Source organism: Fusarium oxysporum, chromosome III (genome assembly GCF_013085055.1).
Source record: "Fusarium oxysporum Fo47 chromosome III, complete sequence".
In the NCBI taxonomy this organism is placed as follows: domain Eukaryota; kingdom Fungi; phylum Ascomycota; class Sordariomycetes; order Hypocreales; family Nectriaceae; genus Fusarium; species Fusarium oxysporum.
Window position 1 is genome coordinate 1,902,693 of NC_072842.1, and position 25,759 is coordinate 1,928,451.

At 48.7% G+C, this 25,759-nt stretch overlaps 10 protein-coding genes across 10 annotated transcripts; 4 read left to right on the top strand and 6 right to left on the bottom strand.

The window, feature by feature from the left end:
* Positions 1 to 1,251: 1,251 nt before the first annotated feature.
* Positions 1,252 to 1,752, bottom strand: FOBCDRAFT_198503 (uncharacterized protein; the record flags this gene model as incomplete). The annotated part of the gene is made up of 1 exon (XM_054703774.1): positions 1,252 to 1,752. The coding sequence occupies one exon, from the start codon at positions 1,750 to 1,752 to the stop codon at positions 1,252 to 1,254; it is 501 nt and encodes a 166-aa protein (XP_054559749.1).
* A 5,670-nt stretch (positions 1,753 to 7,422) lies between these two features.
* FOBCDRAFT_217648 (uncharacterized protein) lies at positions 7,423 to 8,690 on the top strand. Its single transcript, XM_031176092.3, has 3 exons — positions 7,423 to 7,671; positions 7,724 to 7,793; positions 7,849 to 8,690. The coding sequence occupies exons 1-3, from the start codon at positions 7,483 to 7,485 to the stop codon at positions 8,442 to 8,444; spliced, it is 855 nt and encodes a 284-aa protein (XP_031047225.2). The 5' UTR covers positions 7,423 to 7,482; the 3' UTR covers positions 8,445 to 8,690.
* Positions 8,691 to 8,898: 208 nt separating this feature from the next.
* FOBCDRAFT_316890 (anaphase promoting complex subunit 8) lies at positions 8,899 to 11,428 on the bottom strand. Its single transcript, XM_054703775.2, has 3 exons — positions 11,138 to 11,428; positions 10,537 to 11,082; positions 8,899 to 10,484 (listed from the first exon to the last, which is right to left on the bottom strand). The coding sequence occupies exons 1-3, from the start codon at positions 11,233 to 11,235 to the stop codon at positions 9,077 to 9,079; spliced, it is 2,052 nt and encodes a 683-aa protein (XP_054559750.1). The 5' UTR covers positions 11,236 to 11,428; the 3' UTR covers positions 8,899 to 9,076.
* Positions 11,429 to 12,222: 794 nt separating this feature from the next.
* FOBCDRAFT_198506 (uncharacterized protein) lies at positions 12,223 to 12,683 on the top strand (the record flags this gene model as incomplete). The annotated part of the gene is made up of 2 exons (XM_054703776.2): positions 12,223 to 12,260; positions 12,338 to 12,683. 2 exons carry the CDS (start codon positions 12,223 to 12,225, stop codon positions 12,681 to 12,683), a joined length of 384 nt encoding a protein of 127 aa, XP_054559751.2.
* Positions 12,684 to 12,777: 94 nt separating this feature from the next.
* FOBCDRAFT_217652 (uncharacterized protein) lies at positions 12,778 to 13,988 on the top strand. Its single transcript, XM_031176094.3, has one exon. The coding sequence runs from the start codon at positions 13,166 to 13,168 to the stop codon at positions 13,889 to 13,891; it is 726 nt and encodes a 241-aa protein (XP_031047227.2). The 5' UTR covers positions 12,778 to 13,165; the 3' UTR covers positions 13,892 to 13,988.
* Positions 13,989 to 14,582: 594 nt separating this feature from the next.
* On the top strand, positions 14,583 to 15,924 carry FOBCDRAFT_21550 (isoprenoid synthase domain-containing protein). Its single transcript, XM_031176095.3, has 2 exons — positions 14,583 to 14,876; positions 14,948 to 15,924. Exons 1-2 carry the CDS (start codon positions 14,757 to 14,759, stop codon positions 15,869 to 15,871), a joined length of 1,044 nt encoding a protein of 347 aa, XP_031047228.1. The 5' UTR covers positions 14,583 to 14,756; the 3' UTR covers positions 15,872 to 15,924.
* On the bottom strand, positions 15,925 to 16,354 carry FOBCDRAFT_21551 (uncharacterized protein). The gene has a single exon (XM_059609411.1). It carries the CDS (start codon positions 16,230 to 16,232, stop codon positions 15,978 to 15,980), a length of 255 nt encoding a protein of 84 aa, XP_059466940.1. The 5' UTR covers positions 16,233 to 16,354; the 3' UTR covers positions 15,925 to 15,977.
* FOBCDRAFT_289929 (uncharacterized protein) lies at positions 16,355 to 19,344 on the bottom strand (the record flags this gene model as incomplete). Its single annotated transcript, XM_031176098.3, has 3 exons — positions 16,355 to 18,317; positions 18,383 to 19,209; positions 19,272 to 19,344. 3 exons carry the CDS (start codon positions 19,342 to 19,344, stop codon positions 16,476 to 16,478), a joined length of 2,742 nt encoding a protein of 913 aa, XP_031047231.3. The 3' UTR covers positions 16,355 to 16,475.
* A 1,538-nt stretch (positions 19,345 to 20,882) lies between these two features.
* Positions 20,883 to 22,404, bottom strand: FOBCDRAFT_289935 (uncharacterized protein). The gene is made up of 3 exons (XM_031176099.3): positions 22,066 to 22,404; positions 21,558 to 22,010; positions 20,883 to 21,436 (listed from the first exon to the last, which is right to left on the bottom strand). The coding sequence occupies exons 1-3, from the start codon at positions 22,331 to 22,333 to the stop codon at positions 21,135 to 21,137; spliced, it is 1,023 nt and encodes a 340-aa protein (XP_031047232.2). The 5' UTR covers positions 22,334 to 22,404; the 3' UTR covers positions 20,883 to 21,134.
* A 1,485-nt stretch (positions 22,405 to 23,889) lies between these two features.
* FOBCDRAFT_198511 (uncharacterized protein) lies at positions 23,890 to 25,631 on the bottom strand (the record flags this gene model as incomplete). Its single annotated transcript, XM_031176101.2, has 4 exons — positions 23,890 to 24,910; positions 24,964 to 25,142; positions 25,201 to 25,536; positions 25,596 to 25,631. The coding sequence occupies 4 exons, from the start codon at positions 25,629 to 25,631 to the stop codon at positions 23,890 to 23,892; spliced, it is 1,572 nt and encodes a 523-aa protein (XP_031047234.2).
* Between the last annotated feature and the right edge of the window lie 128 nt (positions 25,632 to 25,759).

Here is a 25,759-nt window from a genome sequence, read left to right on the forward strand (position 1 = left end):
GGCTGAAGCGCGGATTCAATGTTGGGAGAATCATACTTCGCAGGGGGCACATGATCTGCAATCAGGGTGATCAACAGCACCGCGATCAGTCAAAACTCAATTCAGTAGTGTTTATTTCTTGCTTTCCCAAGAAGAAACATCAAGCAGCGCAACCTCATTCTTGCAATTGCCCCTTTAATTCAACCTTATTAACCACGGTGTCCAGTCAGCGCCAACTTGGACAACATAGCGCAACTCGCTGACAGTTACAGTTACCTAGTGCCGGTTACTGTACTGTACCTACGTTAGATCAGAGACTCGCATGCAGGCCACGTTACATTCCGGCCAGGGCCAGGCACAACCTGCAGGCACAACATCAGACCATGATGCCTAACTGACGTGTCCCTCTCCTCTCTTGTCGGGGAGAAAACAAAGAACTGTGATTGACACTCAGTGGACTTCCAAATAATCAGGTCAGCCCAGAAATAGAGCTACTACGTAGTAGTCAGTGTTCCGCCAGACAAGGAAAAGGCCAGGGGCAGCAATATGTTTTAAGTCTGCATGTGGCTGCTGCTTCGTCACCCCATTACGCACACAACACAACCTTAATCCTTTTTCACATGGCGGGATCAAACAACATTGGATGCGCACAGGTCAAAACTCTATGTTCTCAAGTCTATATGTGCAGGTCTAAAGTCTAAATTTTGTTGTTCCAAAGGGAGAACCTCATCTTTTTGTAAAGGAGCTTTTGCGCCCTGAGTGAAATATGTACAGAGAAGTGTATGTAAAAAGTCTCTCCAGACATGGTCTAGATTCCAACGAGTGTAAGAAGATGTTCATAGAATGTAGAACGAGTGCCAGCCTCAATTCTCTTGCTGATACAAGAGACATCAAGCCTGTGATGCTACGAGAGCACGGAAAGAATGACGCTGCTCCGTATTCAAGAGTCCCAAAGAATGTGACTCAAGTACTGTTTTGTCCTTGTCCTGTCTTGCCTGTGTGATCCATCCATCCATCCATAAGCGCCACCTGCTCCAGCCCAAAGGTCTATAAAGAAAGGCCTCGGTTTTTGTAACACACGAGGGGTATCTTTCGGGGTATGTAAAACGAGAATCGTGTAGTGTAATGTAGAAAGGGATTCATATCATCGTCAACGCGGTGTCAACGCCGCAGCGTGAAAGTGTAAAAGGGGGGGGGGGGGGGGGGGGGGGGGGGGGGGGGGGTTGAAGAAGTGAAGTCAAGGGCCGTCCGGACAATTGGCGACATGGACGTTTAGTTGGACTTGGCCTTGTAGGGGCTGGGGCCGTCTCCAAGGGTGGTGATGAGGTCAACCTCATCAGTGACCTTGGTCTGGACATCATCAGGGAGCCAGTAGCAGTTGTCACAAGGGAAGGTCTCGCAGCCAGACATGGGGGTGGCAGCAGACTTGGGCCACATCTGCTTGACGTTGTTCTTGTCGTTGGGGTCCACGATGGCAGAGACATCGAAATAAGTCTTGCCGTTCCAGCCGCCGAAGGTGACCTCACCAAGCATGCCGGGTTGGTCAGGCTTGCCCTTCTGGACAGCGTAGAAGTTGCCGATGTACTTGTCAGGGAAGTCAACAGTAACCTCCTTGGCCGAGCTGACAGTAACAGATTCGGGGCCCTCGTAACCAGGGTCAGGGGTGAAGATGATGGTGCGCTCCTTGTCGTCAAGAGTGACAAAGGTGACCGAGGCAGCGGCGGCATAGGTAGCAGAGGCGACAAGGCCGACGAGAGCAGTAGCGAACTTCATGTTGGCGGTGTGGTTTGGGAATTGTAGGGGGGATTGGGTTTGTTTGGAAAATTCTCGATTGTCGTCAAGACAAGAGTATTGATTTTATGCAGCGTCTGATAAAGGACTGAATCAGAACTTGTGATACTCCGAAGTGATGGAGCAAGTTGGTGGTCGAGAACTAGCTCGTTCAAAGTTGATCAAGGATCGTGATAGACTGTGCTTCCAAAAGGAATGAGAAGCTTTGAGTCAAAGGAATGATCGTCCGAAGACAAAAGTGTAATCTGAAACGGAAGGACTGTGTGTGTTGATCGGGACAAATATCTGGAGAAAGGAGAGAGGAAGGCCCGTTTTATAAACAATATCTGGACACGACAGAACCCAAGGACCTGGCATACTAGACGGAGGAGGCTAGGGTTGCCGAGATCAGATTTGTCAAGGAAAACGCTCAAGCGCCTCAGTGGAGTCAACACACGAGGAGGAGGGTGAGGCTAGGATGTCCTGTCTTGTCTTGTCTTGACTTGACTTGTCCCGACGGGCTTCGCAAAAGCCTTCCCGGTGGTGTTGTGGGGGTGAGCTATAAGTGTGGATGTGACTTCGATGTGAACGGAACCACTTTATCGGCCAACAGTTCACAACACAAAGCTGAACTGAACTGCACTGTACTCTACTCAGAGCAGCCCAACTTATGCATAGGTTAGGCCCTGTGATACCAACAAAGTCTCTTCTTTCCCCCGCACCAGCACTTCTGCAGTGATTCCATTGCAACTTTCATCTGCACCAGCACAAGCACATGTGTACGTACATACAGTATGTATCATAGTACGGTGAATTGCGTGTCCCTGTGGTGGTACGGGTGTGGGCTCATTTGGCTGCTCCTGACTGGTCCGGGGGATGCTTGTTGAATGCGGGCCGTTTCTATGTTTAAGCTTTCAGAACAAAGGGAGGCCAGGCCGTTGTTTCAACGCTTTCCTTTGTGGCTTTGTTCATCTTGTCTTCGCCTTTAGAAAACAATCGCTTCTGTTCGCTCATTCGTTGTCTCGAAATGAAACAATTTGTGTCAATTATGACTTCATCTCAATTGTTATTTTGTGACTTGGGGGTAGTGTTTCACTGCACAGTAAGCGCGCGACAACAAAGGAAGCATCCAAAAGATAGACACATACAGTATTGTACAGTACAACAAATCCGGAGCTAGAGGTCGCCCCAGCCATCTACAGGAAATCCGGTTCGAAAGACAAGCTTCTGGGTCCTCTTTCACATGGGACTAGGGCAATGCTGTCCCTACCAGTTTGGGCCAAGAAGCCGGCAGACAAGAGACAAGAGGCGTCTGTCAGCGATTCAGCGTAGCCGCTCCCACCCAGTTCCGCGGCTACACTACCGGTACTGTACTGTACCTCTAAGCCTGCAAGGGAGGGGCCAAGTCCCATAATATCGCTCTATTTTTTCTTCTAGCTGCATCTTGGCTTGATTCGACTAGCTGCTTCTGGTCTCCCATTGGCTAGCTGTTTACCACCGGTGCCTGGTACCTGACAGGCGTCCATGTGGTTAGACTTGAAAGGCTTGTTTCGAAATCTGCTCTGCGCAAAGAGGGTGTGAAGAGCCTTTCTCTTTCAGGCTGTCGGATAGCGGGAGCAAACGCAGCGTACAGGGGTCCAACAGTTGGGCAGGGTTTGCAACTTTGCAAGCTGACCGGTGTGCACGTCAGCAAAACCTGCAGGACCAGAACACAATTTTCTTACGGTTAAAAATATGGACTCTGCTGGCACTCTGCCGGGAATAGTCTGGTCCCATGCAAGCACTTAGCTTCGCTTGCTGGCATCATTAACGACCTGAGACTTCAATGAAAATTCTGAGATCCTGGTGCGGCTGGCAGGGCCACTGACGCCAATGTGGCTTTCCCTTCCGCGACCTCAAACTTACGTATCCATTACCGACACGTGGAGACTGAATCAATAATCGTAGCCACTGCGGCTTTTCTGAGTCTGCAAAGGGGAACAGACTTTTCGCGGTGCGGACACTAACGACTCGACATTCCTAGCCAATGCCCCGTTGAAGGATGTCAGGAAGTAAAAAAGTGCACGCGACAGCCATGTACTGTTCACTCGGTTACCATCAGTTGGTTCTCCCGGACCTAGTCGCAGAGTCGAGACCCCCAAAAGATCATGATTCAGTTCTTGACGATGGTCCGGTTTTGATGAATAAGAAAAAGCCGGTATATATTGCCACGTCGCGACGACAACAAAGCAAACCAAGATTTTTCTGACCGTTTGCTGTGCCTGGCGATCAATTGCCCCGAGTCTGCCACGCTTCTGGCCCTGTTTAGAGTAACCCACAGACCGACAACATCTCAATGGGGGTCAGGGTAGGGCTGCCGCGTCACCAATGATCAACTCAAGGTAGCTTTGAAGAAGCCTGCATCCTTGCCATTTGCGATTAGGGTGCTGGGACAATGATTCGTCACATTGCCCGAGGGAGATACTGCTGGAACAATGGGGTTCTATCGGCACGAGATGGTAAGGTGGGAGTCGACCCGATGATAGTACATACTGGCGTCCCAAGGCCTCCAACGCTTGCTGGGTATTCGCGAGAGTGATTTGTTGATAGCTGCCCCGTGATGCTAGGTTGCGTTGGCCGAGGAGACGAGCAAAATAGGATTATGGGTCAGGGTTTTGTGCCTGAGGCCCCTACACTAGACAAGCATGGAACTTAACGGATTTGTATAAACGGAGTGGGAACAGAAGAAAAAATCGCTTTCTCAGTGCGTTCAAAACGTCGCGGACTTTCTTCCGTCTTGGTGGTCTAGGCCGTTGCCCACAGTACGAAACTGTCATGAAAGGTTTTGCGCCGCGCGGTTTTTGGCTTCCCTCTCAAATTGTTGGCCTAGCCCGAGAAGGTTCCGTTCTGCACGTTCTGCAGCCAAGAAGCGAGTGTGCCACGGTGTGCAAGTGTGTAAGACTGGCTGTTATGGGCCCGTGGAGTTCCATTTTGAGGTCTGACGTTCACATCACCAAATTTGTTTTGTTGATTGTCTGTCGATCCCACTGCCCTTGGCCAGGTTTGACTATGCATGTGAAGGATTTTGTAAAAGCAAAGTCTGGGGCTGAACGAGCTTTTGGTTCCCGATCAGACACGATCGACTGTATCTTGCCTCATGCTACATCGTCGATGACATGTACTCTTCCCGCCAAATTCGAACCAAATCTAGTTTCTAGCCAGCGATGTCGGCAGAAAGTCCGTCGTTGCGAGTCATCGTAGCTGCCAGACCAATTCTTGCTGCATGTAGAAGAGGCTAGGCTTCATGTCACTACCACTTGATCTTTCTTTCAACACTAGTTGTCAGAAGTCCTCTCTCTCACGCACGCACACATATATTTCTTAGTCCCGTGTGGCGGATTGTAGAAACATAAGTGTTCTTTCGGTCACTGGTGAATCATCCTCAATAACGCGGTTCAGAACTTCAATTCTGTTAATAAGTTCCACACATGAAAACTCGGTTGATCAGATGCACGAACTTGCGTACGCTACTTTGCTTGAGCTGATGTGCGAAGTTCAGATGTTGGGAAAACATCAAGCAGCAAGTGGAAAGGTCCACAATTTCGGAGACCGGCCGGCAACACGGTGATCTTTGAAGTGAGGCCGAAGGTACTTGATCTGATCCGTTACCGAAGAGCAGATCTCCACTCCGAGCTCAAGTCTGTCCGCACACATCGGCCGATAAGTTTCCCTTTTGTCGTGTTGGTCTTGAGGTCCAGAACAAGGCTCATGGCCAAGAAAGTAGCAGAGTGGGTAAGAAATGCCTCATCTAGGCGCGGTCGTCCTTGAGAAAAATTGAAAACACTGGAATGTTCAAGTCCCAAGTGATGAGAAGGGCTTGTGATGATGTTTGGGCTCATCCCAATAGCGCCCGATGATGGTCGTGGGGGTTTGTAGACTCCCTGGTTGAGCTCACGGGATTTTGGCAGCTCAGGATCAAGGAGTCGACCTCTGCGGCTTAACTTCTGCTGGGTCAGGTGAAGATATCAAGCCTGGGGTTTTCCCTCACGTCCGAACTTGGCTAGAGAGGAGACCACACATAGCCATGTGCTTTGCTGGTCAGTTTCAACGTGCCAGGAAAGTTCATTGCGCGGTCTTATCACCCTACGCTAGGCTATAATCACCCGCTGAGGATGGTGGGAGCACAGTAACTTGGGAGTTTAAACAGCAGAAGACTCTCTCATCTTTCCGTTCTGACACCCTTAAGCTAGTCCAAATTCCGTTTGAAGGAATCGAGAAGAGTTATGGGCCATGTCAGACGATCAGCTTGACTTGTTAACACTTTTTGAGTCGAGGTAGGAGGGCTTGCTGAGTATATAGTGAAGAAGTTGCGGCATGCATCTTCCATAGATTCATACTCGGCATTCGTTGAAGCGTAGAAGAGAAGCTGCCCATGATTTACATGTTTATCAAGAATAAGAATTTGCGAAGAGTTTACCATGAGGTCGTGGATATGATGATGAAGTGCTCGAGGCGGGGTGAATCGTGTGACGACTTCCGTTGCTTCATTCACCAACACGTGACCTTGACCAAAGAACTCCGTTCTACGGCTAGGCTCCTTGAATGTTGTTGACAGGTATTGATAGGTTTATCTGTGTGATGATGTTTTTTTTTTTGATAACTTCTTTATACTTTTAGACTATTCTCGCATGTTTGAATAGTTTGTCTTGATTTCTGTGGCTATGTCCGTAAGGCAATTGTGCCTGAGTCTCGTGATTAGAGATTCTTGAACACACGACGCCATCAAGCTTCCCCAAAGTAATTACTTGGGGACTCGAACTCACGAAAACAAAAAGGTTAAGTGATTATTGGTAGAGGTCTACTGATGTCAATGTCAGTATGAACGACCCGTTTCCTTGACTACCTACCTAGGTATCTCACCCATGGTCGTTTACCCTATGCCTTTTAGCCTTTCTTCTAACACAATCATCACACAGCACGACTTGACTGTATAAAATCGTAGATGTACGTGGATTGCACAGTTTTTGATTTTTGTGTATAATACCTTCTGTGTCAGTGGCTGTTATGCCCTTTGCCAATTCCAATCTCCTAGCTTGTAACACTGAGAGTATTGCGGTTATAACAGTCCAAAGCTGCAACTCAAACAAGCACCCGAAATCCAGAAGGATATCTGAACGAACGGACTCGCCGCCCATTGCAATGTTATGTAGCTGTAAGAGGAGCACACCGATACCGAAGGTACTGACATCGCTCAATAGCGAGAAATGATATCATGTCTTCAAATCGCGTCTACTTTGTCACCAACTCAATGAGACTTTGCTTGCCCACAACACATTTGCATAAAATCTGGTGCAGGATCGAACTTCATTTGAGTTACCCTGAGCGTGGTTTTATTAATGATTTGGTTATGTGGTTCTTCATCTTGTATCTGTATAAGCTAAGCAAGCTCTGTGACGGAAAATGTCGATTTGGTGAGTGTCTTCCACATTAGTAGGTAGTTGCTGCATCCTCTGCATCCATAGAGAGCCATCTTCAGCCCTACACTCACATCGGAGTCTCCCGCCATTCACGTATATTCGGAATTCCCCTAGTCTCTTGATTTAAAAGGTTATTCGGTTGCTTCCATATGCGCTCACATGTCAGTTTGCGAAGTATAAAAGCTGCGTGGTTGTCTTGAACAATCAAGTGTTTTAACATTTTCTTGACATCCTCATATTCTCCCCCGAATATTATCCTTGGCCTCCACACTCAGACATGGATTCGACAACAAAGATGAAGATTTTTCAGACTTTCTCACCGGTTGTACTCATTAGGGGTGTTGCTGCTGGCTCTTTTCTGATGATGTCGCCCGTCCCGAAACCACCGTTCAAAAATGAAACGGAGCACACCACGGCCAAGACTATCGTGACCACTATCACTTCTGACTATTCATTTTATTGCCCTGTGAGTTGAATTACGAAATGAGCTGAGTTCAGCTTGACTAATACTATAGCAGGAACCTAGCACGTTTCACCATAAAAACGTCACTTACACGGCCACGGAGCCAACTTATTTGACTATCACGAGTGAGTGATGATGACTACCTGCTTTATCCTGGATTGCAGTTGACATATGAGACAGACTGCCCGTGTACTGTCACTTACACGCAGAACATAGAGTCTCCTGGGACAGCTGTCTATCCCACGGCTCCCCCTGGCCAGCCAATGCCCCCCACGCCCCCGGTGATGTCCTCATCTGCTCCTGCACCACCACTACCTCCTGACAAGCCGGCTGCACCTCCTTCTGAGTATTCGGCTCCGATTTCCGGACCACCGCCACCTCCTCCCAAGGCTACAGCTCCGTACTCTGAGCCTTCTCTTCCACCAGCAATCCCCAAGTCTACGGTTCCTATCCCAGAAGCTCCTCCTCCTCCTCCTCCTCCTCATGCTACAGCTCCTGCTCCTGCACCTGAACCCTCTCCACCAAAAGTTACGGTTCCAGCTGCTGGTACCCTGCCACCTCCTCCACCCCCTGAGGTTTCGGTTCCTGCCCCAGAGTTGCCTCCTCCTCCCCCCTCTAATCTCGAACGACCAGCTGTTCCTCCATCTCAGGCTGCCTCACCTCCGGTCAACCCTACTGGTACTATCAAAGCTTCTGTGCCTTCAGCCGCTGCTAACAAGGTGTCTGGAAGCTTTGGGGCTTTCGTGTTGGCTGGTGTTGCAGCTTTGGCCATGTGATCACTCCTGGGGCAAGTAATGTTAAACCAATATGTACTACTGATACCAACGATGGTGGGAGATCACTCACGAAAGTAATTGGTATCTGGATAGATCGCAATAGAAAGACAATATGAAGACTTTGGGATGCCATCTTGCATGGAGGTCTTTGTGTTGTGGCTAGACAGAGTAATGTTAGTTCTTGACTTGCTTTCATAATTGTCACGATCCCTAAGATTATCGTTCATTGTCTTCAGCTACTGAAACGTGCATTTCTTGGGTACTGACTACCTATGTAAATATACGTCAGTGTCAATGGTGCATGCATAGCTTCGATCATCGGGCCGACCTCAACTCTCCTCACGGGAATATGTACCATTTACGAGTGCAGCTGTCAGGAGAATGATCGATGATGCAATCGGCGGTAGATCCGGGGAAGCTTTAAAGAGGTACATAGTAGATCATGCAACTGCTAGCGTATCCCCGAGTGGCTACTCGTGGTGAATGTATTCTCTGCAATAACATTATTTACTAGCCATCTTTATTTAAACATTTCATGAGCAACGTGATGCATATTCTCATCAACCAAAGACATCCTTGGCTGCACACCTCTGAATACACGATTAGGCATCTACTTGTCCTTGCTGATATTGCTAACTCAGCGGGTCGAGCATTCCCGTCGCTTCCATTCGAGATCGAACTTCTCTCACAAGTGCTTTTGCTTCCTCCACTTCAACACCGTCCTGACACAACTCTCCCGCAAGTCGAGAGGCCGTTATGTAATCTCCAGTGCGCATTGAGAACTTTGCCAGCCACATACGCGCTTTGCTTGTCGCCGCCGTGACTCCGGTTCCCTCATTCCCTGGGTTCTCGTTGCCCTCGGCACCATTATCTGAGCCCGGTGGAGAGTCGTTGTGAATAGCAATCGACTCAGCCGGATCAGCTTCTGCAGCTCCACCACCGTCTTCCTGGGCCACGCATAATTCCATGTATGACCTGGCTTCCTCCTCCTCACCAAGCTGATCGTACATAACCGCAATTTGCAGAAGGATGTCGGGGTCCATATGACCCGTGGCGCTCCGGCTGCCAAGGAGATCCCCGCTACCAAAACTGCTCCCCACGTCATAATAAGCATCAGCTAGTAAAGCTCGCTTTAAGGCTTTGATACCATCTCGTTCTCGGCCCATTTTCTGTAGACATGAGCCTACAGCCATCCACATCTTTCCGTCCCATGGTCGTAGACCAGCAGCCTTCTTGTAGTACCATAATGAGTATGTATGCATCTCCAACATCTCGTATGTTTGACCAAGACCATACCAGGCCCGATAGTCCCGGCGGTTCACGTCAACTGCACGGCGGTACGACTCGATTGCCGCATGGGTGTTTTTAAGCTCAACATATTCGTGGCCCATTAGCGTCCATGCTGACAAGCATGACCGGTCTAGCGTTAACGCACGACGGAAATATTGGACAGCCTTCTCATGCATCGATAGTAAAGAGTAATAGTTTCCAATCACCACGCAAGACTCGGGCCTGAATTTGTCCACGCTGGAACATAGGTGTGCCAGGAAAGCCAATTTTGGGCGAAGATTGAGAACGTAGAGAATGTTAGAATAATGGTCGAGAGAATCTAGCCGATGTGGATGGAGTGCCAGCAGTCGAGTAAAGTGCTGTTCAGCAGCCATCAAATCCTTGGCGTGATATGCCAGGAGTGCATTGCACGTGAGAAGGAAAGAGGATGTTGGGAATATCGAGAGAAGTTGTTCAAGAGAATTGGCCAGACCGGGCCCTTGTTGGTAGAGTTCTAGAGAGGTGTGCAGGTGGAACATGTAAGAGACAATATTCTGAGGACAATGTCTAGATATCCGATTCAGCTTGGAAGGTGTTGGCGATTGAAAAGAAGCGAGGATATTACATGGGAGACTCACATCTTCAACTCGAGATATCAACGACGTCATTTCCAACCAACAGCCCCAATTCATGGTGTACTTGTGCACGCTTCGGATAAAATATTCCAGTGCCTTGTCATCGTTCTTCTCTTTGGCTAGCACCATGCCATACCTGTACGTTGTGATTAGTCGATTAACACTAAATCAACAAGAATAGCACTCACAAATATTCAAGCCATCCCTGGCTTCCCAATACTTCATCGTCTTCCGTTGTCCTCTCCTCGAACCAAGTTGCTAAGAATCGACCTATCACAAGTAATTGCTTATTGGCCACTGTACCAAGATCTTGAGGGCCCATAACCATCTCGGAGTCTTCATTCCTGCGCTTCTCCCCGGACATGAACTTGGCATATAGTGCTAAGAACAAGCTCTTCTGACTGAGTTTTGGCAGTGGCGTCACGGCTGAAGCGCTGGATGCCTTCCCCTTTCCCTTTCCAGTGGTGGTGGATGCTGAAGTGCTGTCTACACGCGAGGCAAGAACACTTGAAAGGAGGGAGTCGGGCAGAAACACGGCAGCGCAACGATCATATTCTCGACAGTCGAAGAGAGATTTGGCTAAGAGATATTTGCTAAGTTCTTTGGCTTCAAGAATTGCTTCTTCTGGATCGCTGTTCGCAGCGAATATCGGAGAGGCGTGTCCGGGATCTGCAGGGTTGATGTTCTCTTCGTCTTCTTCGATCTCGGGGAGCGCATTGAGCAATTCGGCAGCCCTGACAACGTTAGTTCATGTGCCAGGGTTAGAAATAGTTTCGTGAAACTGATTACCATTTTGATGACTGATACAAGCATCTTTCTGAGCACTTGACGACGGCATCTTGCAAGGCAGCACGCAACTGGGAGATCTCGTGGACGCTGAGTGTCATCTTTTGCTGTTTTGTTGGTTGGTGGGGTAGCTATTGGCAGAAGGGAGTCACGGCACGAAGTTGGGAGCGCCTGTGCGCCGTGCCTCTTGTGCTCTACCAGTGAATACTGGATTGAGATTTTTGAAGGTTACTACCTAGTGAGCTATAGTCAGGCTTCAGGCGTTGTTGGCGGTCCCCAATGCGAAGTTCGGAGGTGTCATGAGCATGACCGCGAAGCATTGACAACCCATCATGTCAACAACTTGGGGCGCGCATCATATACAGTGCTTCTATGGAAGAACACTGTATATTAGCACTATGCATGATAGGTACAACAAAGGTAACACAAAGGAATATCGTCAGGTGTGAATCAGAACCGTTGAACTTGAACCGTCACCTGTTGCACACAATTTAAATTCTCAACTGTCAAGGGCATGGCCGTATCTTACTATGTGCGAGAATCTATTTTGGACATGGACCATTGAACCAATATTGCAGCCACCTCCCTTCCATCCACTTACACTCATTTTAAACGTTGGATGTTGTACGACAGCAGCGCCAGTAGAAAGTAAGATCAGTCAATACTCCGAAATCTTGGTGAAACCACTCTAATTTTTCATCAAGACCTTTATGGACACAGAGTTGTATTCATATCAGTGCGAAATTGTTTATTAGCTTAACCGATGGAGAGATACTAGAAGACATGGGTGAAGTTGAAGAATAAAACCAGGCTTTATCGCCGTTTATATTATCAGATTTTCGTTACTTAAACCAATCGAATCCCTCAAACCAAGGCATACTTTAGCTTCCATGAGAATTGTTCAATATTTATTCACATGAGCATCTTGCTTCGCATCTTTTGTACCTTTGGCAACGATTTCCTGAGAATTAACCAAACTTGAGATCAATCTTCTAGGGTCACTCGGAGGAGTACAATGAATATCAACAGAGCTGTTCGGATATTTCCGTGCATCTTGTGTTGGACACCGGAAGTCAAGTGCCCCAACTATGTGTTCCTCAAGAAAAGCATATGCTTTGACTGCGAGGTAAGGACAATCCATCCATGGGCACTCACCCCACGGTGCCACTACCAGAGTTCCACCCTCTAACTGACTCTCAAGAGAATGGGTAGACAATTTGGAGACAATGAGGTGAAGGCATCAGATCTCCATATCGACTTCGCGCAATACCTGCTTGACAAATACCGTGATGTGGATGGCATCACGTACGAACGGGTCAACAAGTACATCGAGAAGGCAAAGAAAAGGTACAACGTGGATAATCTTCTTACTGCCGTACTTGACTACATTTTTCGTAATTTCAGCGAAGTCTACCACGCGGTTTGCGACGCACTTGAGGCGGCGCGGGATAGGGGACCTATGCATTGGACGCACAATAATTTGACGGAACGACTTGAGAGACTGAGAGAAGAAAAGTTGGACAAAAACTGGGAGCCAAGGATGAAATAACCATGTAGACTGTTGTACTGAGCTTAGCGTGGCATGCTAAGTTGAAGGGGCATCCAAGACTTCAGAGTTGAACACTGTATATATTGCTAAGGAGGCCGGTTCGAGCTTATGGGAGCGCTAAGTTTGTATTAAATGCTCTAAAACAGTCTATAAGATGGCTCCGGCACCGGTAGACTTCAAACATGGGCTCCAGTGAGTAACGTTTGAACTGTCAACTCTATTCCGGGCCTCATCAAGTCATGATGGCCGACCTCTGCCACCCATCTCCTCTGGGTAGACTTCGGCAGCCAGAACCGGTAGTGCCTTGATAATCGAGTGAGCGTTGAACAGTTCACAGCTCACTATTGCTCACACTTTGCCCTTTAAAGAGAGCGCAGGGCCCTTGCGGTGTTTCTGTACATCTTTGCCTTCGTCAAGAGCCACAGACCCAGCACTTGACTCTCTTGCGCAGGTGCATTAGCTTGCTTTCTCAGTCAACGGACATGTATCACAGCATTCGAACGGCTGTGAATATCAGCGACGTCTCACAAAATGAGTGTCCGATACAACCTCGCACAATCCTCTGCAGCACGTGCGAACCGAATCATTACCGTGTCAAGCTTCGTCACCGAGCGAAACATAGTATAAGAGCGAGTGCACACGGCATGTATTCGAGAAGTGAACCGAATTTCTGGCTGAGCATACATCAAGAGAACAGTGAACTCGTTAACAACACCTCCATATCAGATATTCCGGCTGAGATACGAAAGAAAGAGACTTCACAAAGCAACATGCATTGGCCTTGCAGCCATCGTTGGGGTAGTAGGAAGTGTAACAACTATGTCAAGTCCGTGGGAGCGAGGTGCCAGGACTGCCAGGTATGTACATGTGCAGATTCCTCTATCCAATGCATGTCAGCAGCCGTCATCGATGAGACGTTATTGATAATCTACCCGCCAATACAGAAGTGTAGAGAACTGGACAGTACGCCGACGCATACTCGACTCGCGCATATGTACGATGTGGAAACCTTTGTCCGAGGGTTTCGCAATGCAGAGCTCAACGCTGCGTGCATCGTGGTGATGATGAGGGACGGTGCATTAGAGAGAGCGCTGCTGGACGCATTAGCCGTGATTCAAGAGAATGATACGGAGTGGTATGATCGGATCAAGTATGTTGTGCCACAAGGGATCAGTCAATATAAGGAAGAAGCCAACGGCTGGGCTTGATATAGGCATCCATGGAAGGACATGGCGTTAGGAGTTTAAGGATTTAGATAACGCTTCGAATGTAGGAACAATGGGCTTTGTTTGTAGGAAGGATAGTGCCAGAAGCAGATACCTCTAGTCAAAACTCTGACCCTCCAATAATAACAACTCCCAACTTCAGACAACCAATAACTTAGTACTAGTCTGTCGTCTCTTGCGCAGCTATTGGATTTCTGCCAGATAGGGTACTATCAATAACTTCAACGGATCCTTTGCCATTGAGGTTTGGTTCAGGTTCTCACGATTGAGCCCTTCAGGTGACACTGACGACTTTGATAAATGTGTATCCTTTAAGACTAAATACATCGGGCTCGCTAGTTGCACGCCAGATCATAAATCTTGAGTTCGGTGTTTGCTTCCTTCGTCAACCACCTACCTATCTATGAAAGCTAGGCACTACCTAAGATTGGTAGTGGCCCGGTAAGGTAACAGTACCTAATCAGGCTGCTCTCACCGCCCAGCACCCCCACCTACCTACCTTAGTAGATACTGCTCTAGTGCCCCTCCACTTCACTGGTCCCTTGAACCGGGGACCTCCTTTGTTTGGCCTCACCGAGCAAATCAAAGCGTCCACAGCCCCTCCTGCTCCAATTCGCGAATAAGGGAAGAGGGGCACTGAGCAAAGCCCCTCTTAGAAAAGACATCCCAGTCTATTGAGATTAGTTGATAATTGTCCGGTAATTATCGTACATGTTCCGAAGATCAGTCTGTCATTCTCACTTCTGAGTCTCATTTTCCTTCTTCGTCTTCTTCCCAAAGACGGACTCTCCAGGTTCTTTTCCTTTCCAGCGCGCACACGTAACTCACTTTACACAATTCAGCAAAGATGGCTCAACAAACCACTCTTCAGGAGTTCAACTCCGTTTACCCCAAGCTTGAGGAGGCTCTTCTCGACCATGCCCGCTCCTACAAGCTCCCTCAAGAGCAGCTCGACTGGTACAAAAGAGTAAGTATAAAATGAAAGCTGTTCATCAGTATAGATCGAGTTCCAATATAAACTGACACACTGCTTCATAGTCTCTCGAGGTCAACCCTCTCGGCGGAAAATGCAACCGCGGCATGTCCGTCCCCGACTCGGTCTCCCTCCTCCTCGAGAAGCCTCTTACCGAGGAGCAGTACTTCCAGGCTGCTACTCTTGGCTGGATGACAGAGCTTCTCCAGGCCTTCTTTCTCGTTTCCGACGACATCATGGACTCGAGCATTACCCGCCGTGGCCAGCCCTGTTGGTACCGCCAGGAGGGTGTTGGCATGATAGCTATCAACGACGCCTTCATGCTTGAATCCGCCATTTACACACTTCTCAAGAAGTACTTCCGCTCTCACCCCGCCTACGTCGATCTTATCGAGCTTTTCCACGAGACCACCTTCCAGACCGAGCTCGGCCAGCTGTGCGACCTACTCACCGCCCCTGAAGACAACGTCAACCTCGACAACTTCTCCCTTGAGAAGTATAGTTTCATTGTCATTTACAAGACCGCATATTACTCATTCTACCTCCCCGTCGCCCTCGCCCTTCACCAGCTCAACCTCGCCACTCCCAGCAACCTCAAGCAAGCTGAGGACATCCTCATTCCTCTCGGGGAGTACTTCCAAATTCAAGATGACTACCTTGACAACTTCGGCAAGCCTGAGCACATAGGCAAGATCGGCACCGATATTAAGGATAACAAGTGCTCTTGGCTCGTCAACCAGGCCCTGGCCGTGGCAACCCCTGAGCAACGAAAGATTCTTGAGGAAAACTATGGCCGCAAGGACGACGAGAAGGAGAAGGTCGTCAAGAAGCTTTACGATGACCTCAATCTTGAGCAGCGTTATCTCGACTACGAGGAGAAAGTTGTCGGCCAGATTCGTGAGCGCATTGCCAACATCGATGAGAACGAGGGCCTCAAGAAGACTGTTTTCGAGGCCTTCCTTGCCAAGATCTACAAGCGCAGCAAGTAAACTAAAAGCTCTGAATTGAATCATATCCATACATGAGTGCAAAAGAAAGGGTACGATGGACGACCAAATTGTAAAGGTTGCTTTCAAAGCGAAAGTGGCAGATGTGTCACCACAGTATAGATAGACCAGCGGCACGTACGATGAACCAAGTAATCAAGTTGAGAAGATATGGAAGAAAATAGCTGATATCATAAAACGTATGGTAAACCCACCTTTCAAGGAATAGATGGAACCCGCCATCTTGTATCAATACGAGCTTCCGCTCTTGCTCAAGGATATATAGAAGATCAAGAAAGAAGTTATGCAAAGCAAAAACTCCGGGAAAACGCCAAAAAGAACCCATAACGGCAAAACCAGACATAACTCGCAAGTCCCTGCCCGAGAGCACCTGGCACTACTTTCTCTTTGGCGCTTCCACTCCTATTCACCCAAACCAGTACTATGTACCACTGCCGCAGGTAACACTCTGATTCGTAAAGAAGGCCACAAAGTCATGACTGAGGGACGTTTATTCTTTGGACATGATGGACATAACTGCATAAGCTTTTAACATCATTTTCAACAACCCATCGTTTGTGAAAGGAAGGGAGGTTCTGGCCTCTGTTTAATTCCTTGACGAGAAGCCCATCGTCCCGGCTCGATTGATCAACGGCTCTCGCGGACGAGGATCACGGCCACGAGACTGTTCGAGCGGCGCAGTGTTTTCTCGACGCAAGGAACGGATTGGCAAAGGAGGAACTGGAGGAGCATGGCTCGGCGATTGTTGAGTTCCTGCGATAGACCGGCTCCGAGGACGGCTACCAACCGTCATGGACGAAGAAGAGGGCAGAGGTCGAGACTGCCCAATAAGACCAGAGGCACTCCGAGTGTTGAATGAATTGTTCGTCGATCCCCCGGTAGCGAGGCTGATTAAGGGACCACCGGCTGGGGCTTTTACACCATGGCCCTTATTCTCGCGCCAGCGAGGCGGCTCAGGGAAGCTGTTGGTAAGATTGACTAACGGCTGGGGTATATCTGGGACCTTCTCAGACGTGGTAGGCCGCCTATTGGGATCTCGGACAGATCGACTACGGTAGCGTGGCTGAGAAGACTGATCTGCTCCCAAAGGAAACCATGATTTCGAATCTGCCATATTCTCATTAGGAGACGTAGGCGAGACAACACCACCGTTGAGCAGTGAAGGACCCTCTGTGAAACCTGCGTTCGTTGAAGGAACGATGTTGTTGACTGGCGCTCGCTCAGAGATCTTGCGCTTTTGCTCATAGCCTTGACCCAGGAGTGAGGCTCCTTTTGTGAAAGCTGCGTTGGTGGGAGGGGGGCTAATGATAGGTGCCCGTTCAGCTATTTTGCGTTTCTCTTCATATCCTTGACCCAGAAGCCCCGTGGAAGAGAATTGCGCCTCGTCCCGAGGCGTTGGCGGTGACCGATGCTTGTGATGTATTGATTTGGACTTTGTTAATACGTTTGGCTGTTTGCAGGTCGCCTTTCGGACGAGTCCACTTTTAAACTCAGTATCAGGATCCCCATATTTGGTTTTGTCCTGTTCCAGATCTTTGCCGAACTCCTCCAGGGGCTTATCAAAGCGGTCCATATCAAGAAGTGGCTGGAAAGCGCCGATAGTGTATGGCGTCTCGTCGACAGAAACCTGGGTACTATGACCTTTATAAGCGGCAGAACTCTTCGATCTGGAAATGGCTTTGGGAGCCGAGTCGTTTTCTAGGTGCATGGCAAGTTGCGGGGGCTTGTCCTTTTTCTCGAAGTCAACCTGCTTATTGACCAGATACCAACTCCGCCAACGTTGCACAAGTTCAAGAAAACGCCTGGCAAGTTTTCCGTCTTCAGCGCAGAAGAAATGAACAAAATTCTCGCCGTTTGGGAAAACGAAGGTCTTTTGCTGACTCTTAACAGCATAGCAAAAGCGTCGGGGGGCTTTTAGATGACGCCTGGCCTCACTCTCTCTTGGTGTATAGATGTCAAAATCTGATAAATGACACAGAACAGTACTGTCCTTGTCCGAAGCCTTTGAATCAGGCTTCTTGGAAGCAAACATCTGACCAGATTCCAGCAAGGTGATCCATCGCTTGTTCCATTTTCCTGGCCTGGAAGAGTGGTACATTTGCAGCGTGAAGCCTGGGGGAGGGGTTGGAGTTCGTGGCACAGACTTCATATCGAGATCAGGGTCATCGCTTTGTGAGATATCATTGGTGACAACAAGAAGAGAGTTCTGCTGGTCACGATCCCAAGAATTCATAACGTCACGAATTCGTTCGTAACGGCGAAGACGCCGTTCGAGACCAAGCTCAACGTAACATTCGATCAATACGCTGGCCTTGGGATCGATATCATGGCTGGTCAGGTTGGCGGTCGAGTAGAGGATATCAACAGGAGAAGTATCAGTGTTGACAGGAAGATTGATGACTGATGATAGGCATCGTACGCACACGCGCTACAGAGAAAAAAATCATGTGAGAACCTGAATGAGCACACCTGAGGATTAGGTATAAAACTTACTCTCTCACCTCCATTACTGGCCGAAGTTGGGGCATCAGTGCCTGGCACGATACCTTTACCACCCTGTTCTATGAAACTCATTTTTCCTGGTGATGAAGATTCCTCAGGACTGCTAGGCCGACTGAGATCAAGAGAAAAGATTGTTGGTGCCCCTGGGCTTGGCGTGCCGGCTTGGCTTGTCAAAGCATTCGATCGCCGACTACGATAGAGGAATGAAAACTTGTCAAGAACAAGAAATCGTGGAAATTTAGGGGACGGAGTCGGGAGTTGCGCTCGGCGGCGGGCGAGGTCGCGTTTCTTCTGCTCGGCAAGGATACGATCAGTCTCAGCTTCAAGACGGGCAACTTCGTCGGCTAGGCGTTCGGCCTCGTCTTCCTCGCGCTCAAGGTCCTCTCGTTCGATCTTTGCAGCGCGCTCAGCAGTTTCAGTATTGATACGCAGAGCGTGTAGATTGCGACGTTTAAATCTGGCGATATCACTCGCAGATGGCACGGTACGAAGTATAGGTGATTCTGGAGCTGGCAGATCAAACGCATATGTCGGTGGAAGTGGTTTGAATAAGTCTGGGCCCCGGGGACGACTGCGGCTGCGGCTGCGACTTCGACTTCGACTACGGCTGTGGTCACGGCCAGTAAGATGTGCAGTGCTGCGGGAGAATTCTTGGTTCAAATTTGGCGATCGTAGAGGTAGAGGTTTCGAAGCTAAGTTCGAAAGGAATGGCGGGATGTTTGTAGTTTTAGGCGTTAGAACATATAACGGGCTTGCCAGGGGGCTGCTGGGGCCGGGCGGGACAGCGGGCGACGGCGCGGTTTGAGACTCTGCTGAAGCTAAATTTAAATTGCCTGATACGCCAGCGAAGCTTTGTGCACACGGCGACACCAATACTGACGGAACCGGGGAGCGAATGATCGAAGGCACAGAACACAGCGAATCCTGACGGTGCCTATTGGGCCCATTGTCATTGTCAGCGCTGGCCGCAATTCGTGGAGAGAGGCTGCCAATGACCCCTGTAACGCTCTCCGCGAGACCTTTCAGGAATTCGACTCCGCGATTGCCAACTGAAACCGAGACTGAAGGGGACGGCAGCGCTGGGACCACCGGCGCAATAAGTTTTCGTTCGCGCGATAATGTTAATAATGAAGTCACACTCCTGGACCGGCGTCGAACAGTTCGCGGGACTAATGTTGGTGAGTCAAGTCGTGGGTAACAATCCCCCTCGGCAAGATGGGCTCTTTCTGATGGCGGGTCGGCATAAACCTCAAATGTTTTTCGAGATTCAGCACACACACTTTTCCCCCGTAAATTTCTATATTTCGAAAAGTCCGGTATTGGCGGTTTTGTATCATTGATTGGGAACTGCAAGTAGTCATGAAATTGCAATGGGGCAGCCGCGACCGCCACTGACGACGACATACTAATGGTGCTGCCGCTAACGAATTTGTTCCTGCAGTGGTGAATGGACCCTTGAATAGCACTGATGCAGCCCTATCGGACCCTTCGAGGACCTGAAGCGTCCAACAAGGTTTTCGGATCGATCCGTTGTTGCAAGAAGATTGGGCAGGTCGTCGCTTAAGATCGCCGACAGGACAGGGTTGATCTTAGGCAGGTGTTTTCGTATCTGGTTCGTCTACTCCACGGAAGTTGATAAATGACAGAGAAAGGCCGACAAGAAAAGCCGATGGCTTTTAACAACATCCATGAGAACGTGAATTTTCAATTCGATGTTCAGAAAACGATTGCTTTCGTATCCAGACAATACGAGACCGAACCTCAAACAGCGTTCACACCGGGTGAACAATGCCGATTGCTGATATTGGAATAGGAGCTTGAGTTAAGCTGATCGTGAAAGCTTTTTCAAAGGAGATGCTGTAAGGAGAGCAACCAGCGGCCACAATTTTTGCAGTTTCAACAAGCAGTTGACGAGAATTCAAGGCAAGGGCGCGGAAAGGGGCGGGAGTTAGCATCCATAATAACAGAAGCAAGCACCACATGCATGACTTTACGAGAAAGAGCAGACCAGATTTCTAGACTCATCCCTAGACAAAGCTCAATTTTCGATAATGTAATAAAAGCCCGCTCAATTGCAGCAATGGTATGTGGCCAGCTGCAAGAGGTGAGCCTCTGGTATGAGGCCAGGCTTTTAAGGGCCGAGGTCCAACTTGCTCCCTTTAGACATCCATTCCAGTGTTTAACGACGCAAAAATACTTCCTAGGATGGGGAAGGATTTACAAAAAATGCCGATTCTAATGAAGATAGCACTTTTAGACGCCGCGGCTCGCAACCGAGTGAACGCCAGCTCTCTACCTTAGCTACCTATTTGGCTAATTAATTGAGACATGCAACTCCCCTCGCACTATGTAGCAGGATTCGAAAATACCTTCTGCAGCGGATAAAACATGTTTTAAACACTAGTTATGGTGTTCCACGAAAGAGTTCCCAACGAATAGAAACGTGCTGAGTTGATATTCTGCTATGATCTGACAAAGTCATGACCAAGCCGTGACTTTTCTGTAGTTGTCTTTAATCATCCTTCAGTTCAACGAATGAAATAAAGAAGTGAGAGTTTCGTGGTCTGGTTTCTTCATACGTCGGGCCTTCAGTCATGTTCTGCGTCCAAGACATCCTCCCTTTTTCCACCAAGCACGACTCAAGGGAACCCTTCGTCTCATCTGAAACTTTTCCTCTAAAAAACACATATCCCACACCGGAATGCAGCGATCCCTGCTGGCAGACGGAAAGGCCTGCTCTCTATTACTTGCGAAATGCGCGAACCTCACGTCTCCACCAGCCTTTGAAGTCGCAGGTTGAAACATCAATTCCCAGATCTTTCAACCCCTTTGTGCTCAGGTGGCAGTCGTAAGGTCGCTGTACACTGGCATTTGGGTCATTCCCTTCCGTGTTGGGCTTAATCCCTTCCGTTGACAGGCCCATTATCTCACCAAATAGTGTCACTATCTCATACTTCGTCATTCGATCCTCGGAGGAAAACTGGAGAACTTGAGGAAGACAAGATCGTTCCTTACTTGGAGTATCGAGGTACTTGACGGAAATATCTGTGTGTAATGTCAGCGGAATCTTCTCACGCACTTGTTTATCTTCAAAGGGTTTTGGCAAGACTTGTTCAAATGACACCGTGGTTTGAAACCTGGTGGCTAAAAGCAGAGTGAGACATACCGTGGCAGACCCTACCGATGTCTTCTGTGTTCGTAGGATAGCGAATTGCCCAGTGGTCCATGCTAATTTCAGCTCCCTGTGTCTGTGCCTTCCATAGTGCATCCATAAGAACATTGACCGCACTCTCGGCTGGCGTCTCAGCGTTCCCATAGAGGACAGGAACTCGAAGGACGACACCTAGGCCCTCCTTTCCAGCCTGCTTCAGCGTGTCTAAGACGGCACGCTCACCATCCAGCTTCGTTTGGCCATAAAGATTGGTAGGTTGAGGCTTGGCATCGGCTTCATATGGAGCATCCCCGGGCGTGCCGGGGAATACGTAGTCGGTTGATATATATATGACAAAGATGTCTCTATCCGCGGCCAGCTTAGCGAGTGCCTTGCTCGCAGCGACGTTGAGTTCACGGGCGCCTTCAGGGTCTTTATCGACCTTGTCTGGAAACCGTTGAGCAGCGCCTTTCGCATGTAATTGGTTAGTCTCTGTACGAATAAAACATACCAGGTAGCTTACAGTGAACAATAACCTGTGGTCTGAAGGTAGGTAGTAACGTCAGTCTACTGGCACAGCATCCATAGAGGGAAAGGACTGCAAACTTGGTCTCATCCAGAAACTCTCCCACTTCCGTCTCATTGCTTAAATTGACCTTGAAAGTATTGATTCCATCTGCGCGAGAATAGCCCGTTCCTTTGACATTCCAGTTCTTGAGGCCGAACGCTGTAGCGACCTCACGACCGAGGAGGCCGGTAGCGCCGGTGACAAGGACAGTACGCTCAGACATTACTCAATAATTTGCAGGACAAGTGATATCCTTGAAGTAAATTTTCAGTTATGGGGTTCGGGCGGTTGCTAATAAGGTTGGTTTAGAAATTGAAGTAGCAGTTGAAACGTCATCATCAAGTAGGGTCAAGGTGGGGGTTGACATTAGATGATCATGAGGGGCAAGAAATGACGCTGAAGCTACACGGCTATAGACATGGATTTTTAACCACTATATACGACAAGGGAATTAGTGAACATTGTATGGATAACTTGTACCGCATCTGCATCACATTATTGTGCTCGGTTTGGTGCTCGTCTGCTATTGAGTACGATTGAGGCTCGGTGCTATGCCGGTTTAGAAGCACCCCAATTCATAAGTGATACGAATTGTATCACTTTCCTTTGACTCTATGTCCTTGAATCATAATCGGATATTCTTGTCATGTATACAGCTCTTCTAAGACCACTGGACCTGATCTAGAACTTGCCTACACTTTATTCCTCCCAGTCTATCCGCAGGATAGGTCAACGCTCATAATAACCGCCTAGGCATAAACTTTTCGTTGCGCCAGTCTTGAATTTTTAATTTTGTTGTTTCTTATTGAATAATTTTGCAATTAATATTCATAACGGTGACCCCATAACATGAGCAGATTGAAGGAACTGGGCGTGATACTAATCCAAGAAAGGTATGATGAATTTCAAACTATATCACTGTGTATGTTTCTAGCTATAACCGCATACATCTTGGGCGATAGTATGTGACTTCATGCAACGCATCAGATCGTAACGTTCCTTTGACAATGCATCCATGTCGAAACCCCTTCTCCGGGTATCTTAGCCTCTGCGTGCACCTCTACTATGCAGTGCTCATCAAAACGGGTTGTTCAGCCACAGTCACATAGGCCTTCAGTCAGACATGGAAGCTGTTCTGAAGCATCCATGCATCATGGTTCCTGAGCCATTCAGAGCCAGCTAACGAAACCAGCTCGCAATTTATTGCCTGACCTCCAGGTCAACGTCAGGTTGATGACAACTGAAGGTGCAACGTCGTCATGACTAGGTATGTATTGTAGTGGCGTACACCTACCTGACAGGGTTGACGTGCAGACGAGGAAGAGACCCAGAATTATCCCAGATGACCTTAAATATTAGCCCAACTATGACCGAACCCAATATTGGTTGCGGCACGTTCCGACTACAGTCAAGATTTCCAGGAACAATGCCGTGATTTTGGATATACAGCTAAGATGCGATATCACTATTGAACGACAGGCGTGGTCCGAGGCTGCAACGCAAGGTATCATGCAAACATTTAACTTTTCTTTTCATGATACGCTTTTGCACGGCTTGACGGTAACGAATGGGACAAAGCAGTTCGCCCAACGCCAGGCCTATTCCCCAGATAGGTCAGGAAGACCCCGGTTGAGAGCATCAGAGAACACAAGCAAGGCGATATGGAAACCACGTAGCGTTGACTAAACATGTGGGGTTCATGGTCAAGTCGTTCGTATTTGACAGGCGCGTTCTGATATATGCTGTGTGGTATAAAGACCTGGAGTTATCGGGCCTTGGTTAAGTACTCTCATCTGTCCAATCTTGTCTTTTCTCCTGCTCCTCGGCTTCGGCCTCCCGCCACTCGTCAGGGGTTGTGTGTAAAACTGTGGCCACTGTCGTGAAGGCTGCCCAAATCTCTCCGCATAAAGCTAAATGCAGCACTTGAGTACCGAGAAAATTGATTGCGAATGTCAAATTGAGATGACTGAAAATATTAATTTCGCAAACGTCATGAGTCGGGAGGTTAAGCCGTCGACGGAAACTGTGTGCCATCAACCGCAGAGCGGTTGCTTCCCACGGTGCAGTCACCAATCTCAAAACGGCATCAGCAAAGATATGTGAGGCAATCAAAGGGGGCAGCTGCGTCAGCATAGTATCGCAGTAGGTGGTTGTAGGCATAAGTGCTCCCCTTGCTTCAACGCTTGGTCTTAGTTCAGCGCTCCAGAGCCCAGGAGGTGCTTCGCTGGTTTCAGCTGTGGCTTCGACGTCAAAGCTGATCAAGGTGGCACTAAGCCCTTCATTATCTTCTTCGTCGGTTGCATAGTCATCCCCCCGTGCTGAGAAAGTACTTGGCCGCCGAACAGCTTCTACTGGACCTGTATCGTTGGGCATGTGTCCGTCGATCGGCCGTATAGGCGACACATCATCGACTGTGCTCCGAGCACGCTGGTGCTCTGATCTGTCACGGGGCCTGTCGGCTGGCAGCCAGCTGTTAGTCACGCCAGGGAGAGAACCAGTGTTCGGTAACCACCGAAATATTCTCGCCCAAATCTGGGGTCTCCAGTCACGGATTAATCTCTGGGACATTACCCAGACGAGGAATGGCGTCGAACATATGCACAGGCCTCCAACCCATTGTAGGAGAGACTGGAAAGAAAGATCCTTCACTGGTGGGGGGGCCGGAATTGGTGAATCTTGAGTAAATGGGACGAAGAAGGATAGACTTGGGAGCCAGTTAGTGCTTGAGGCTAAGCCAAGCCGTTGCAAAGCAATATATAGCTCTAAATGAACCCGAACGTAAGACCAGACTTCGTGGGCGCTGTTGCTTGTAAGCTGGTGAAGTTTAATAACTGGCTTGGGGGAAAGGCTTACAGTCGACGAGCAAACACCCTGTCGGGCCTGTCGCGCCACAATAGAGCAATTTGTCGGTCGATATAATTACTGAAAAGATTGACAGACGCACCAGGCAGAAGATCTTGGGAGATAGAAAAGGTATTTCGGGACTGTGCATACAAATCCCAGAACGGGATGTGAGAATAACGTTTGTAAATCTGTCATGGTAAGGTACCTAGTTAGCATATAGAACAGAAAGGATTATCAACAACATACCAAAACTCGCTGACGGAAGCCATCTAGCCCAAAGGCACCGGCAGCATCCACGCAACGAAGAGCTGAGAAGGCAAGGTTTATGCCCACGTCATCCTCATACATGGCATGACGTTTATCAGACTCGGCCTCTGGATTTGTAGTTGGATTCTCCTGCTCAGCAACGCCAATAACTAGCATAACTTCATTATGGGAACGAATGATGTCTCTGTTGATCCTTTTCGTTTCAGGGTTGATAGGACGGCCTCGGTGGTCATATTGTTGGCCAGAGTCATTGGTATTTGGTGGCTCGTCATGATCATCGTCCCATTCAACAACATCGTCATAAGGAGACCGCCCCTGACAGTGTCAGTAATTCGAGAGCAACAATCGACGGCTCGAGCTAAATGATGTCTTACAAGCGCTTGGGCAGTTAAGGGGCCCTGCATTCCCATGATGAAGGGAGGTAAGCACTCATCAACACAAGGCGGACATGTGTCGCTTCATGTGCAGTTGATGATATGGCTTAAGTCGCCCTCTTCCTATAAGCTCTGCGCGTGGACTCTCCCTGCGTGTCAAGTAT